Source organism: Notamacropus eugenii, chromosome 5, assembly GCF_028372415.1.
Source record: "Notamacropus eugenii isolate mMacEug1 chromosome 5, mMacEug1.pri_v2, whole genome shotgun sequence".
NCBI classification, from domain to species: Eukaryota; Metazoa; Chordata; class Mammalia; order Diprotodontia; family Macropodidae; genus Notamacropus; species Notamacropus eugenii.
The window spans coordinates 350,522,380-350,538,092 of NC_092876.1; the positions used below are offsets into that span (position 1 = coordinate 350,522,380).

General features: G+C 37.2%; 1 protein-coding gene across 2 annotated transcripts in view; it reads left to right on the plus strand.

Annotated features, from left to right (window-relative positions):
- Nucleotides 1-221: 221 nt before the first annotated feature.
- LSAMP (limbic system associated membrane protein) overlaps nt 222-15,713 on the plus strand; it is an 823,632-nt gene continuing 808,140 nt past the window's right edge. The window contains exon 1 of one of the 2 annotated variants that reach the window (XM_072613944.1): nt 222-1,029. In XM_072613944.1, the coding sequence (XP_072470045.1) occupies nt 875-1,029 (155 nt within the window). In that variant the 5' untranslated portion in view covers nt 222-874. The remainder of the gene's footprint in view (nt 1,030-15,713) is intronic. The other variant, XM_072613946.1, reaches the window with a different exon arrangement.

Consider the following 15,713-nt stretch of genomic DNA (forward strand, 5'->3'; position numbering starts at 1 on the left):
TCCCTCTTTCTTAACTCTACCTCTAAGCTCCATTCCCTCTTCTTAAGGAAATCAGCCAGGCCTCAGATGGAGCTGTTGTCGTGACAACCTAAAGGAGCATCAAGCTTTCATCAAGGCTCGCTGCTGCTGAAGGGGGCAGTTGTGCAAAGCAAGGGGCCAGCCAGAGGGAGGAGGGGCATGAGGTGGAGGGGTTGTTGAAAAGCAGCACAGTGAATGGGGGAGGGGGGAGAGAGGGAGAGGACTGGGGAGAGAGGGAGAGAGAGAAGGAGAAAGGAGGAGAGAGAGAGAGAGAGAGAGAGAGAGAGAGAGAGAGAGAGAGAGAGAGAGAGAGAGAGAGAGAGAGAGAGAGCGCACTGCTGCTGCTGCTGATTTTTTACACTCACAGTGTAGAGCTTGGTGCTTGCTGGCCTCCCTCCGCCTAAGGAAAGTGGGTTATGAAAGGAGCTCCTCTCAGAGACTGTATAGCCCTTCCCTGGAATAGGAGCATTCAGCAACAGAAAGAAAAAGGAAAAGACAAACAGCACCAACCACAAATCTCTATCTTCTCTTTTTAAGGCTTTCCTTCACCTTTGCAAGTGGTTTATTTTTGCAAAAAGCTTTTTTTAAAAAAAGAAATTGTATTTTTGTTCATTTGACTTTTTTTTGTTTGTTTGCTCTGGTTTTATGAGGGGCTCGTTAAGACTTAGGGGGGAAAGAAGAGAGGTGCTAGAAAGAGGAAGGGAGAGCAGAAAAGTGGAGAGGCTGGGAAGCTGGAAAAGCCCGGCGTGCTTTCGCTCCGCGCTAGCTGTGTTGGTAAACTGCTCGTCCTGTCCGAGCTGCACGCCCCCACAGTGCCCATCTCCCTATATATACCCTGAGAGGCGGCGTGGCCACCATGGTCGGAAGAGTTCATCCCGATCGGAAACAGTTACCGCTGGTCCTACTGAGATTGCTCTGCCTTCTCCCCACAGGGCTGCCCGTCCGCGGCGTGGATTTTACCCGAGGCACTGACAACATCACGGTGAGGCAGGGGGACACGGCCATCCTCAGGTAGGGCATTCTGGCAACTTTTCCCAGTTTTGGATCTCTACATGCATATGTTACCGAGATGTGTGTGTCTGTGCATGGACGTGTTCCCCTTGAACTACGGCGGCGGCCGCTGCTGTAAGCATCTCTCTGTGTATTAGCTCTTTTCCTGATTTGATAATGTTGAGCCATAAACTGAAAAGGGGTTCTGGTCCCATTGGAAGCTTCAACACGGGTGGTTAAATGCTTTGTTCCCTTCATCTACTTCTTTTACCAAGAAATGCTAACTTTATGGTATGGCAAAAAAAAGAGATTTTTTTTTTTTTTAATTTATCAGTGCCTTGGTTTCTGAAGTCCTGGTGAGGTCCCTTAGTTTAAACACGGGTGTGTGGTAAGCCGAGTTATGGCTCTGACACACACTTCTAATGGTTCGCTGTGCTGGTCTCTCCACTCGTTGAAAAGAGATGCTTGTGAATACAGACCTGAGTGTTTTGCTTTCATACTAGTTCCAGTAGTCAGGAAGCTATTTGTCCCTATCCTATAAACATGGGATTTCCTTGTGGGCACTGAGGGAACTAATAAAGTGGAAGAACTTTATTTATCCCTTGGTCTCTAATATCCCTTTGAATTTTGCTAAAAAATCAACCTGATAAGTAAGGTGAAATAAAATAACTTTTCAAATACCTAGTTATTATAAGTGAAATATAGGACTGTTAAGCCAAAAGGCCTAAGGCAGAAATATTTTTTTTATCCTGGTTCATAATCCTTGACCTCAAAGTATTATTTTTATGGACCTCTACCATACTCTGAAAGAATAATTGGTGGATTGATATTTGGAGGGGAAAATCATAAGTCCTTGGTGAGTTTGACCCTTCTGAGGGGACAGAGAGAGCTGGCTCTCCAGGTGGTATTGTGTGCCATTCACTTTTTAGGTAATCTCTTAGTTCACTTCCCAGTCTCTACTTCCTCTTTATCCAACTCTCCCCCCCCCCCCCCCCCCCCCCCGCAGACACCACCCATACATATATATCCCTTTCCTTTGGTATTATTCTCCCAGAATTTCTGTCAGATGCTGACAACTGAACCTTTCCTATGGGATCCTTTAAAATCTCATTTTATCCCAATAAAATGTTCCAGTGTCTATCTGGCTATCTGGCTAATATCGCTTGTTGTGGCAATAAAGAACTATATAGAATTGAAAATAAACCTCTAATCTATGTGCAAGAAGCTGATAGTGCATAAACCCTGGGGCATCAGGGAGCAGTTCCGTAGCAGAGCTGCCGACAGCAGCAAAGTTTTCATTCCTTTCCTTAGAAATAAATTTGGTTGGCTGTCACAGTGTCCTGCTTTGGGATCTCTACTCTTGTTATAGAGGAAAGTGTGTGTGTGTATGTGTGTGTGTGTGTGTGTGTGTGTGTGTGTGTGTGTGTGTGTGGTGGTGGTGGTGGTGATGGTGGTGGTGTGTGTGTGCGTGTGTGTGTGTGTGTGTGTGTGTGTGTAGCAGACGGGGGAGGAGAGAGAGAGAGAAAGAGAGAGAGAGAGAGAGAGAGAGAGAGATTTTTCTAAGTTGGTAGAAACTAAGGCGAACGAGGACATAAATTATGCCTTCTTCCTCTTCTTGTGTACTGTGGTTGTGATCCTCAAAGATCCTTCCTTTCAAACACATTCGCTCTCCCACCTCTCTGGATTTGTTAGCTGGCATGTAAGGCTTATCCACATAGAGTAACAGGATTTACAGTGATTCATCTGCTTGCAAAGGGGTTTAGACATGACATGGGAAATGCTTTCCAACAACAACTCACAAGAGTCCTTCTTCAGCCATTTGCTAAAATCCCCTCTTCACTAAATTATTAACCCTTCATTGTATAACCTCTTTATTATGAGCATATGCCCTGGAAATACTTCTTTCCAATGAGTGAGTACCAGTTTGTTACTCAGAAGTTTGGACATGAGAGGGGAAAAGGGAACATTCTGGATTTGTAGGTACCTAAAAGACACATGAATTTGATAAATTATTTCTCTATCATGCAACTGTACATTTTTAAAAAATCAAAGAAAGTGGCTAAGAATTGTATATCTAGTGTGTGTGGAAATATAGGCATATATTTTTATGCAGTACGTATGGAAGTGTTTGTCTCTGTCAGTGGAAACTTGGGCTTCTGTACCCATGAACAAGTGTGTATCTGTGGACAGATTCATGGAAGGTGATTTATCAAAATGGAGTAGAGGATATCTATGTATGGTTTTTTTTTTTCCTGTATTAGACCAAGCATATGAGTGAGAGATAGATGAACAGATATATGATAAATTGAAAAATGATAGATTTGATAGATAAATAGTGGGTATGTACCTGTAAGTAAATGTATAGGCAAGGAGACTCCAGGTTATTGACAAGATACTTGGAGACATCAAATAGAGCTTCTAAATAAGGAGTCAGTCACCTGTGAGATGCCTGAGTGTTCTTTTAGTTCCCTCCACCCAGACCTCACCCAATCTGCCTCAGTGTTTGGTTGTACTTGCTTTGGGCAAGAGTATATTTGTGACTTGGTGAAACTTTATGAGAAGTAACTGGACATACTGTTTCCTTTGCTTTTTTTACTGGTCTTCTTCATGGTCTCTAGATTAATCTAGTGGTAAACTGTGCATTTAGGGTTAGAATCAGAGCATATGCCCTCTGTTTAAGAGTGACAGTCTGGGAAGGATACACTTCCACTTTCTCTGTGAATTTTACTGTTAGCATAAGCCTTCAGGAAGGAGAAACTGATTCATCAGAAGCCATGGATGTTGATTGGTGCTTGGTGAGTGAAAGGAGCTAAAAAACAAAGAAAAAATGAAATCCATATCAAAAGACTCTCTGACCCTGAATATTCTTAGGTAAGGGAAAGACATGGATGATGGAAACTTTTTTTTAATTCTTGTGGTTCAGTGGCAAGTAACTGACTGCCCATCAAACTTTCAGTCTTGCCTCTTTATTTCTTCACACCAGTTTTTCTTTGGAGAATTACTCATCAATGCAGTATAATTATGACCTTGAGTGTAAATATGTATCTCAGTAAGCTTACTTATCTCTTTTCTGATTCTTGGCTGTATATATAATCTTTTTTGTGGGAAAGATGAGGAAAATATCAGTTACTAAGGGAAGAGTTTATGATAATTGGTCCAAGTTCTAACACTCATCCTTTAAATCATCTCCCCTGGCCTCCTTTAATGCCTTCCACATATGCACAACTTCTTGTCTTGAAGTAGGTCAACAGGTAAATGAAAAAGGTCTGTTATAACTTGAACTTTAGAAAGAAAGGAAGGAAGGAAGGAAGGAAGGAAGGAAGGAAGGAAGGAAGGAAGGAAGGAAGGAAGGAAGGAAGGAAGGAAGGAAGAAGGAAGGAAGAGAAAGAAAGAAAGAGAGAAAGAAAGAAATTACAAGTCCCTGCTGAAAGTATAATTATCAGCAGCATCTTCACGAAGAATGATGAGTCAAATACATGACGTCAAATACATGATTCTATTCATAGTATATCAGCAGAGCCTTGTTAAAATGCAAATTCATTGATATAAATTATTGCATTCCAATAATCCACTTATATATTGGATGTGCAATATAAGTAGTTGTATATTAAAAACCAAAGAGTAAATTAGCAAAATAGTTGACATTCTGAATTCTCTACATTAGTCACTGAAAGTAATTTTTTCATAGAAAAAATTTCCCTTTCATATTATTAGAGATTATTACCATTTTATTAGATATTAATTATCATATTATTAGTCATATTACTATAATTTATATTACTGGATATGAGTATAACATTATTTATTCCCAAATAACTATGCATGGAAGTATAAATAAGCTACTTCATTTGGAACCTAGAAATATAAATTGTTGAACTTATTAGGCTTTAAAAACATTTTAACTATTATGTTGTATTATCAACCAATTCCTTTTTGCATTCACTTTCCTTATCAATTTTTAATAAAGGAAGTGAAGAGTCATAGAAGAACAATTCATTTATCTGAGAATAAAATGTAAAGATCTCATGCAGATTAAAAAAAATACATCAATTTCGCTTCTTTAAGACATCTGGAACTCCTACATGCAATAAAGACGTGTCATATTGGAGGAAACACACAGACAAATTGACTAAACAATATGTGATTTTTCTAACACTTATAATTATATTCTTTGAAAACAAAGTTTCTATATTAATACCAAAGGCATGGTTTGCCTAAAGGGTAAATTTGTGCAACATAGAAGTTCCATACCAAAACATTATGGTTCAGCTCTCACACCTTATAAAGAAGTCACAAAACTAGTTGGCTCTATGACCTTGGGCAAACCATTTTCACACTTTAAATCAACATTTTTTTTCATTTACATTATGGTTTGAAGAAGATAGTCTTAAAGGAAGGTCCTTTCCCATGATGCATCAATGACTGTATGGTATTGGTACTATAACTTTTAAGTAAAGATGTATGTATATGTGTATACATATATACATACATGTACATGTATATATGTTGTATATATATATTAAATTTGGTCATTATTAGACTGAAATTAATTAAAATAAAATTTTGTAAATTTTATGAAATTCTTGGAAAAAATTCTGAAATAAATTGTTAAATTCTATTTTGATAGCACAATACAATTATAACAGAATATGTGATTAATGTGTATTGAGTAAACTATATTCAGTATTGTTTAAACTAAATATGTTTAAACTAAAAATGTAGCATGATTTATACTTAAATGGCACTTTATGGAATGTTTAGCAACTTAAAACAATTCTAGCTCATTCATCGCTAAGTACAATAATTCTTTGCATAAGTTAAATTGTCCTAGATCGTTGGCTCCTGAAATCTCTCCCTGTTGTGACCTAGGATACTTATTTAACTATCTCATGAATGATAATGCTTTATGCATGCATATGTACATATGCATATATGTTTGTATATGTATATGTGTATGTATGTACGTGTATGTATGTAATGTACCTGTGATTTCATTTCTGTAAAGAATTCCCTGTCAGGAAATACCATCAATCAGTGCTGATTGACAATGCCTTTGTAACATAGAAAGTTGCCTAGGGCATTGAGAGATTGACTTTACCTAGGGTCACACAACCAGGATGTATGTATCAGATGCAGGACTCAGATCCAGTCTTTCTGATTCTGAGGACAAGTGTCTAGTCACTACATGACATACTTTCATAAGCACATTTTTTTCTGTTTTCTTCACCAAAAACAATAGACTTCAAATTGAGAAATATAGAACAAAAATGGCCTAATAGATAAATAAGAAGGTGGTAGGAATACCTACTAATGATTACATATGTATGAATGTATGAATATATATACATAATTTTATATGTGTATATCACACAGACATAGTATATATGTATAGCGTGTGTATATATATGTGTGTATATATGTATACATGCACATGTAATACTCATACAAACCCTGTGAGGTAGGCACTTTTGCTGTCCTTATTTTGAAGATGAGAAAATTGAGACTAAAGAAAAATAACCAGCTGGCTCAGGCTCATGCAGATAGCAGGCATCTAGGATCCATGTGAACTTGGGTCACTGTGATCAAACCTGCCACTCTAATCCACCATACATCTAGCTCCAGTAATTTTACTGTATTCAATGAGTTCAAGTCACCAGACTCAGATAAATTTGTGGATGTGATTGTTGAGCTATTCAGGAATGTGGAGAATAATAGATTTATCACATGGATGGAGATAAGCAATTTTGTATTTTTTTAAATGAGAAAGTAGATTAGCTATTATAGACTCTGAGTTTGACTTCAGTTTCTAGAAAAGTAGTAAAACCTATTATTTCCCACTCTAAATATGTATGAGCGTTTAGAATGTGAAGTGGTGATCAGCAAAAGTTGGCAAGGATACAACAAAAATAATTCATAGAATCATAGATCTAAACCTCAGAAGGGCCTAGGAGACCATCTAGGTCAAATCCCTAATATAAGGAACAGGGAGATTAAGTAGCATCCAAAGAAATAGGAGTAGTAAGCATGAGAGGGGAGACTTTTTGTAGGTCCTCTGACTCTTTTCACTCTACTCTACTACAGAGATTTAACACGCTAACTAGACAGAGAAAGGGAGGCAAAGTGGTGCAATGTTTAGTGTTGGCCCTGGAGTCAAGAAGACATCTTCCTGAGTTCAAATCTTACTTCAGACACTTACTTAGCTGTGTGACCCTGGGTAAGTCACTTAACCCTGGTTGACTCAGTTTCTTCATCTGTAAAATGGGCTGGAGAAGGAAATAACGAATCATTCCAGGATCTTTGCCAGAAAAACCCAAATGGGGGGTCCTGAAGAGTCTGAGATGATTGAAATGAATAAATAACAAAGCTAGAAATAGATCAGTTATGTTTGTAAACTGCATTTTGCAGGAAGGACTAAAGTAGGGCTTTGTTCTAGCAAAAATCTTTTGTTATATCCTTGTGTATAAAATGGAGAGATGTAAACTGGATTGATTCAGAAATAGTTGAATCAGCAGACCCAAAGTGAGATGCTTGATGCCATCCTGGAGTGATGTCTTTGTTATAGTTCCACAGGGATCTCTTTCTGGTCCTCCTCTCTTCAACACTTTGATCAGTACCCTAGATGAAAGCATTGATACTAAATGTAGTGTCTTTTTTGATGGTCCAAAACTGTGAAAAATGCTCAGATGATGGTATGGCAGAGCCAGGATCTGAAGAAGGTCTTGGCAGATTAGAATGATGAATCAAGATGAAATTTAATAAGCAGATTAAAAAAAATCTACTGCAAGGGCATATGTTGCTGAGTTCAACTTCTTTTAAACCTACCATTTTCTTTCCTCCCCATCAGCATATTTATAACAAACGTACGCAAGATAACTATTGTCTTTTTATGTCATTTAGTTGTTTCAGTTGTGTCTGACTCACTGTGACCCCATTTGGGGTTTTCTTAGCAAAGACACTGGAGTAGTTTGCCATTTCCTTTTCCAGCTCATTCTAGAGGTGAGGAAACCAAGACAAACAGGGTTAAGTGACTTGCCATGGGTCACACAGCTAATAAGTGTCTGAGGCCAGATTTGAACTCATGAAGAGGAGTTCTTCTACTTTAGGCACGGTGCTTTACTCACTGAACCACCTTGCTGCCCAACTACTGTCTTTAGCTCCCCAAAATACACACACACACATACACACACATACACATATGTATGCTTCTATATAGTAAGCATATGCATGTATAGCAATTATTCCAGATTTATTTCCTAGTTATGGCCATATATTGCTAAGATGTCTCATGAACTGAGCAGAATTTTTTGGACATCAATATCAAGTTTTGTAGACATGATGTGAGTAGATTTTAGTTCAAAACACAATGAAATTTATTTGTGTCAATATCCAAGGGAGCAAAAGGGAACATATTAACTGTCAGAAATTTTGCTATATGATAGCTCTTATTTCTTCATTTGAAATGCAAACACGGAAAAACTTTCAGTATTGGATGGATAGAAGCAGATTTCATTTAATGTAGTTCTTTTCTCACCTACATGAATATTCATTTATTCATTCATTCACTCCTTAATTTAGATGAGAGCATAGATTCACCAAAATAGCAGAATCAATCATATTGTAACCCCCTTTCCATCTCTTTCCAATCAGAAAATAGGTTCATTCTAACAAATTTTGGTTTCTTTGTTAATAATTCACATGTATATATTAGAACAATATCATTTTTTCCTCATAACAATATCATTTCTAATGTTGATGAAATTGCATTGTATTTCTCTTTTATTTTTAAACTTAGTTGTTAATTTTGGGTGAACTACTCTATCTAATATTGAGACTAATATACAAATTTTGACATAATAGTATTTATATAGTACTTACAATGTGCCAGCCACTGTACTAAGCACTGCACAATTATTATCTTATTTGTTTCTCACAACAACCTTGAAAGGTAGGTGCTGTTATTAGCTCCATTTCATAGACTAGGAAAATGAGGCAAATGGAGGTTAAGGGACTTGCCAAAGGTCACACTGTTAGTAAGTGTAGGTGGTACTCAGTCTTAAGCTATGATGATTATTTCTATTTCTATACATCGATAATTTACCAAGGATTCTATGGACTCCTGCTGTTTTGCAGGTGTAGTCAGTGTTTACTAGGAAGGTCTCTAATTGAGTACCCCAAGAGTCTCTCTTTCATCCTGTGATGTTTAATTTTTTTAGACTTTAATCAAAGGCCTATTAATTGCATTTGCAGATGAAACACAGATAGAAGCAAAGGAATACATATAGTGGAATACTGGACATAATGTCTAGCATGGAGAAGGTGATAGATCCACTCTGCTCTGCCCCGATCAGCCCACAACTGGAATATCAGCTCAATCTGTTTAGTTTTGGACATTACATTTTAAGAAGAGCATTAATTATTGAAAACACACACACAAACACCTACAAAAAAGAATAAAATATATAGATGTTTTAGTATTGCAAAGAGATCTGATTGCTGTCTTTAAGGATCTGAAGTATTTTCATGTTAAAAATGTACCAGACTTTTCCTGCTTAGCCCCAGAGGACTTAACTACCAATATCTGGACATGTCAAATAGGTCATTTACAGCTCTATAGAAGGAGCTAATCATTAAAATTGTGCAAAAGTGAAATAGATTTGGTTGATCTGGTGATTTGGTGCCAGTGAGCTAAGTAAAGGGAGACAGTTGTGGTGGAAGCTAGGAAAATGGAAAGAGTCCATCCATCAGCCTATCAACAAGCAATTTTTAAAAGCTTACTTTGTGCCAGTCATTGTACTATGTGTTGTGGATATTAAGAAATGCAAAATCATGGCCCCTGCCCTCAAAAAGGTTACATTTTATTGGTGGAATATGCACACCTGTAAGTATGAAACAAGATGTATATGATATCAATTGAAGTTAAACTCAAATGGAAGGCATAGTAGTGGAGACAGAAGGAGGGGATGAGTAGGGAAAGATCTGTAGAAGTTGAGTTTTGAGGTCATTTTTAAAGATAGACAGCAAAACTATCATTATTGGGAAAAGGAGGAAGGGAATCTACCATTCATTCCCGTGTTTGAGGAGCAACTGTTAAAAGATATTCAGGTTAAGATTCTCTATAGAGGATGAAGGAGTAAGCAAGCCAGAGAGGAAATTCTCCATGTTGAACCTGAAAAAGAGCACATAGAATCCCAGATGTACCTGGAGGTGTCAACCAGGGAGTATAACCACAACTACAACTACTACCACCTACTCCAAAATAACTGGTGAATGTTTGCAAAAATAGAAGTTTACAAAAAACATTTTTACTGTCCTGTGAGGCAAGTAGTTAAAGTATCAATATCCATATTTTGCAAGTGAGGAAATCAAGTCTTAGAGGTTCTGTGACTTGCCTGGGGTCCTATAGGTGGCAAGTGTCTTAGGAGGGATTTAAAAAGCAAGTATGGAAACAATGGAAAAATCAAAGAAGCAGTGACATTCTTCATTAAATGTTGTGGAGGAACAATTAGCCAGAGTGTTCAAGGGACAGTAAACCTTGTACCTCCTTTGGGGTCTTGTTCATGTTGACTACTTGGCTTTCTTATGCAACAGTGTTTGTCTTAACCTAAATCATATATCAATGGTCACCGCAGTTGACAGAAGTGGAAATATTGAAGAGTTGAGTTTGGCGCTGTTTGTTATGTGATGGAAAGCAAAGATGTTTTAAAAGGGATATGATGGATCAAGAAGAATCCAGGGAAGTAAGAGAGAGGAAATGAATCATAATGCTAGTATCCCAGATGCTACCTGGAGATCTGGTTTCCTGACTATTGATTTTGTGATTGTTGGATACAGACAGATACATGTACAAGCCTAAGAAATCTAAAAGGCCCTTTAGGAATCAGGAGATTCACTAGAGACTTAAAAGAATGAAAAGAAAAGGAATTTAATGGTTTGTAAAACTACTCCCAGAATTAGCATAACTGTGGAATGGAGGACAGTTTGTGAGAAATTCCAAGTGGGGCATCTCTTTCCAGTGACCTTTGAGGAACTGGCCAAGGATATTGCAACCTCTGCTGTTGCTATGGTTGTGGAAATGATTCTGGCCACCAATGTTGCTGTGTGCCATGCAGTCCTCTACATCTTATTGAATAGGAGGGATCCCAGATGGTGTAGTTAGCTGGCTGTAGTGGCATGCACAGACCCCTTGTGCCCCATCACAGTGTTGTAATAAACCTGCAGGGCTTGGAGCTGCCCTATGAGAGGAAACATATGTTTTTCCTTGGCGTAACAGCAGCCCTTGGCAGAGACAAAAATCAATGTGTTTGCCACCTCTTACCACACACCAAAAGCGTCCTATAACAGAGAATTTAAGGTTTGTTTGTTTGGTTTTTTTTCTGAAATGATCAGAATTTCTGATTGCTTTAAGAAAGTGGTAGGTGTTTGTTAGAGGGAGACAAGGGTGATGGGGATTAAGGGATCAGAGGACAGGATTTGTATGTGTGTATAGAAGCAGAGAGAAATCATAAATGGGTGAGAGAAGAGATGGGTGTTTCTTCTCCCTCTAGTGGCAATTATATATTTCAATCAATTAAATTCTTATTAAATTTCTGGAGCTGTTCTAGGTGCTAGAGTTAGAAGGAAAAACAATGAAACAGTCCCTATTTTAAAATAATTTATATTCAAATAGAGGAGATAACATGGGAATAAATAAGAATATTGAAAGTATATGCAACATATGTAAACACATATACAAAATAAATGAGGTGGAGACTCGTTATTTAAGTATTTACTATGTTTTATTCCCTGTGAGAGGTTCTGGCAATATAAGAACAAGTTAGCAAAAGGTTCTACCCTCAAGGAGCTTATGTTCTAATAGGAAAATGCAATATGCAGAATAGAGTAGTGACCAGGGTAGTGTATTTTGGTACTGTTATTTTGAACACCACACTCAGAAATAGCTAAAAGAAGGGAAAAGGAAGATATAAACCTAACTTAATGGAATCAAGAGGGCAAGGAAATAATTATGACATCAACAAATATGTGTTAATAAAATCAAATCTTGGAAAGTATTCTTCCTATGTGCCTCCACTGTGCCTGCCATGTCTTTAGGACTTGGGGACCTTGAGTAATCCTAGTCCTTTATTTGTTGCAAGATCGAACTTAAGAAGTATAGAAACACCACAGACTAAGGCCCATTCACTCTTTCTTGGATCCCTGCTCTTGGATCCCTCCCTCCCTTTCTCCCTCCCTTCCTTCCATTCTTCCTTCCTTCCATTCTTCCTTCCTTCCTTCCTTCCTTCTTTCCTTCCTTCCTACCTTTCTTCCTTCCTGTACAAGAGTTGGTTCCAATCCAATGTCAAACACTTATTAGCCACGTGACCCTGAGTAGTCAGGCAATAGTCAATTATTAAAAACTATGTACCGGGAACTATGCTAAGCAGTTGGGATACAAAAAAAAAAAAAAAAAGGTAAAAGAAATTCCTTGGTTTCTCCCATAGTGTAATGTGAGAGAGTATATGAAAGCAACTGTGTATAAACAAGCTATGTGCAAAATAGGAGATAATCAGCCACAGAAAGGCACTGGCATTAAGGGTGATTGGGAAGGGCTTCTTGTAGAATGTGATATTTTATTTGGGACTTAAAGGAAGCTAGGGATGCCAGGAGGTGGAAATGAGGAGGGAGATAATTCCGGGTATGGGGATGACCTGTGAAAATGTCAGAATTGGGACCCTAAATGCTTCCCACTCTATCATTTAATCTTTCCAGGCCTCACTTCTTCATCTATAAAATAAGAAGATCAGACTAGATGGCATCTAGGGTGTATTCTAGCTCAAAATCTATAATCCTATGACAACCCCCCCCCAAAAAAAAACTGGAGGACATGTACGCAAATCAAATTCCAAGAATGGTAAATTAGTTCAGGGTATATAATTTCTTAATCTACATTTACAAGTTAGCCCTAATAACAACTTCAAATATATAATGATATTTTAGAGATATTTAGATATTAGATATTAATTTAGATATTAAATTTTTCAAAAAAATTAAAATATTCCCACATATGCAATTCACTCATCTAATCAACAAACATGTTTTAAACACCAACTCTGTACATTCTCATTGTCAATAGAATTAACAATTCTATGGGACAGAGAAGAAATAACCTTAATCTTCTTACTTCTAGTGCAATGTTTTTGTCACCCTATCTATTTTTGTTTTATTTTTAATTGGCGGAGGGTAAGGAAGCTCATTATGCTATGTTGTCTTTAGAATAGAATTTAAATTTATGCCTACTGTTTCCCACCAAACCTTGTCAAACAACTTGTGAGAATATAAAAAAATGAAAATGATATAAACTGAAAGCTATATTAAAATTTTAAACTGATATTTACTTGCAGGAACAAAAAAGAGTTAAAGAAATCCTTTGCTTTATGTATTCTTGATTCTATACGTTTTTACCAGTGTGCCTCATGCCAATACAGTATAGGTCAGGATTATTTAGTACCTAAGCCGTAAGTCACACTAGCCTCACTGAATCACTAATTTTATTCAATTCAATTCATGTCTCTTCTTGACTACCAGATAAGACACTTCACCTTACCAAAACTATGTAATAAGTAGGATGAGCTCCTCACCACAAAACTGACAAGCAACCTAAATCTTATCAGCACCAGGTGAGCTAGAACCCTAGGCAGAAGAGCAGGAGAACTGAGTTTTAATCTAAGTAATACTACAATTGTAACCTTAGGTATTTAATATCATTTTCTATGCATATAAAATGGAGATAACTCTTTACTTTTCTGATTTAATGGAACAGCAATAAGATGAAATGCTGGTGAGATGCACGGGCAAAATTGTGGACAACTAGGTGTCACAGTGGATAGAGTGCCAGGCCTGAAGTCAGGAAAATTTGGTCTCAGACACTTGCTGGCTTGTGATTCTGCTCAAGTGATTTAACCTCTTCTTGCCTCTCAGTTTCCTCACCTGTAAAATTGGTATCTAAGTAACACCTACCTCTCAAGATTGTCGTGAGGGTCAAATAAGATGATGATTACAAAGTGCCTAGCACAGTGCTTGACATAGAGTAAGAGTTACATAAATGTCAGCCATTGTTATTATGTGGATATATGTCTCTCTATATGAAATATAGATATATAGATATATAGATATGAAAATATATACATGGGTGTAAGCGTATGAGTACTCATATACACGAAAAGTAGAGACACTTCAGGGCAGTGTGAAAGGAATATAAGACTGGGAGTAATAAGGTATAAGCATAAACAAAGTAGGATTTTTTGGTTTTGTTGTTTTTTTTTTTTTCCTGGAGTTCAGTTTCTAAGGCTCAGGCCAAATTGTAAAATTCTGAAGAATCACCTTGGTAATTCACAGCTGTGCTGAGTTATGTGGGTTGTCATGCCTTCTGGCTCTGAGCCTATTAGCTAAAAACTGTATATTCTGGGAGGCTGGCATTTTGCTTTGGGGGTCACGCATGAGAAGGACCTTTTGATTCCTTGGACCGGACTCTGGCTATCTGTTTGTTAAGAGCCCTCCCCGACTACTCAGATGTTGGTGCTCTCCCAGTCTGATGGTGTATGTAGGTGGTTGTATTATTCTGTTTAGACGGTTGGAGCCCTAGCTATTGGATTCTTTCTTGGATACCTCTTCCTACTTATCTGTAATTAAAGTAATATTGTTGACCCTTTTGATGCTGTGTTTCCTTTAGAAAAGCAAATCAAAGAACCTATGCTAGCCATCCACCCTCTGTGCTAGTGTGGTTGCTAATACATAAGGCAAGAAGATCTAGGTTCTATTCCCAGTTTTTCCACCAGTTTGCTGTGTTTTCTTGGGCAAATCTTTCACCACTTTGGTGTTGAGTTCTCTCATATGTAAAATAAGGGGTTTGGACCAGATAATCTCTGAAGTCCCTTCTAGTTCTAACATGCTGTGATTCTATGAATGCTGTTCAGACACTTCAGAGGAAAGGGTGTTATTTTTATAAAGATGATGTGATTAAATGAAAAAGGAAATCCTCATTTCTTATAGTTGTCATAATCCCAGAAGGGCAAAACAGATTTTCAGCTAAATGTTACAATATTTGCTACAAGGATGAGACAAAACTCAAATGTCTAGTTTTCCTGAAAATAAGTGTATGTGATCATACAGAAACAACCATGTGCTATAAATAATTTGTGTCATAAGCTTATTTCATCCATATTGCATTAATATATTTGTGCAGAAGGATTTGTTTTTCATCCTTTCCTTATTCCTCTCGGTGCCTGTGAATGAATTTATATATATTTGTGGTCATGTGCACAATATGAAGCATGCAAAGCTATTTCATATGTGTATATACATAATCTGAAGCACATAATGTGAATGCACACTAATAATGGCAGTGGAGGATGTCATTATAAAAAATAATTCTAGATTATCAAGTATGTAAAGACACAATATTTAAGAAGCATCAAAAAAATGCCTTTTTTCCTTTATTTGGATTAGTGTCTTAGAGCCTATTATACAAGAAGCTATTCAATACTAAGGAAGTATTGAATATAAAGGGTCCTTTACTTTTAATTGACCATTATGATACTTGAAATATCTCTTGTAAAGTAGTGGAGAATAATTTACAGGGAAATTTAGTTCTTAATATTTTTTGACATCTTGTAAACCTTTGCTTCCACATCATTAATGAAAACTAAAAAGAGATGTGTGAGGCATTTTAG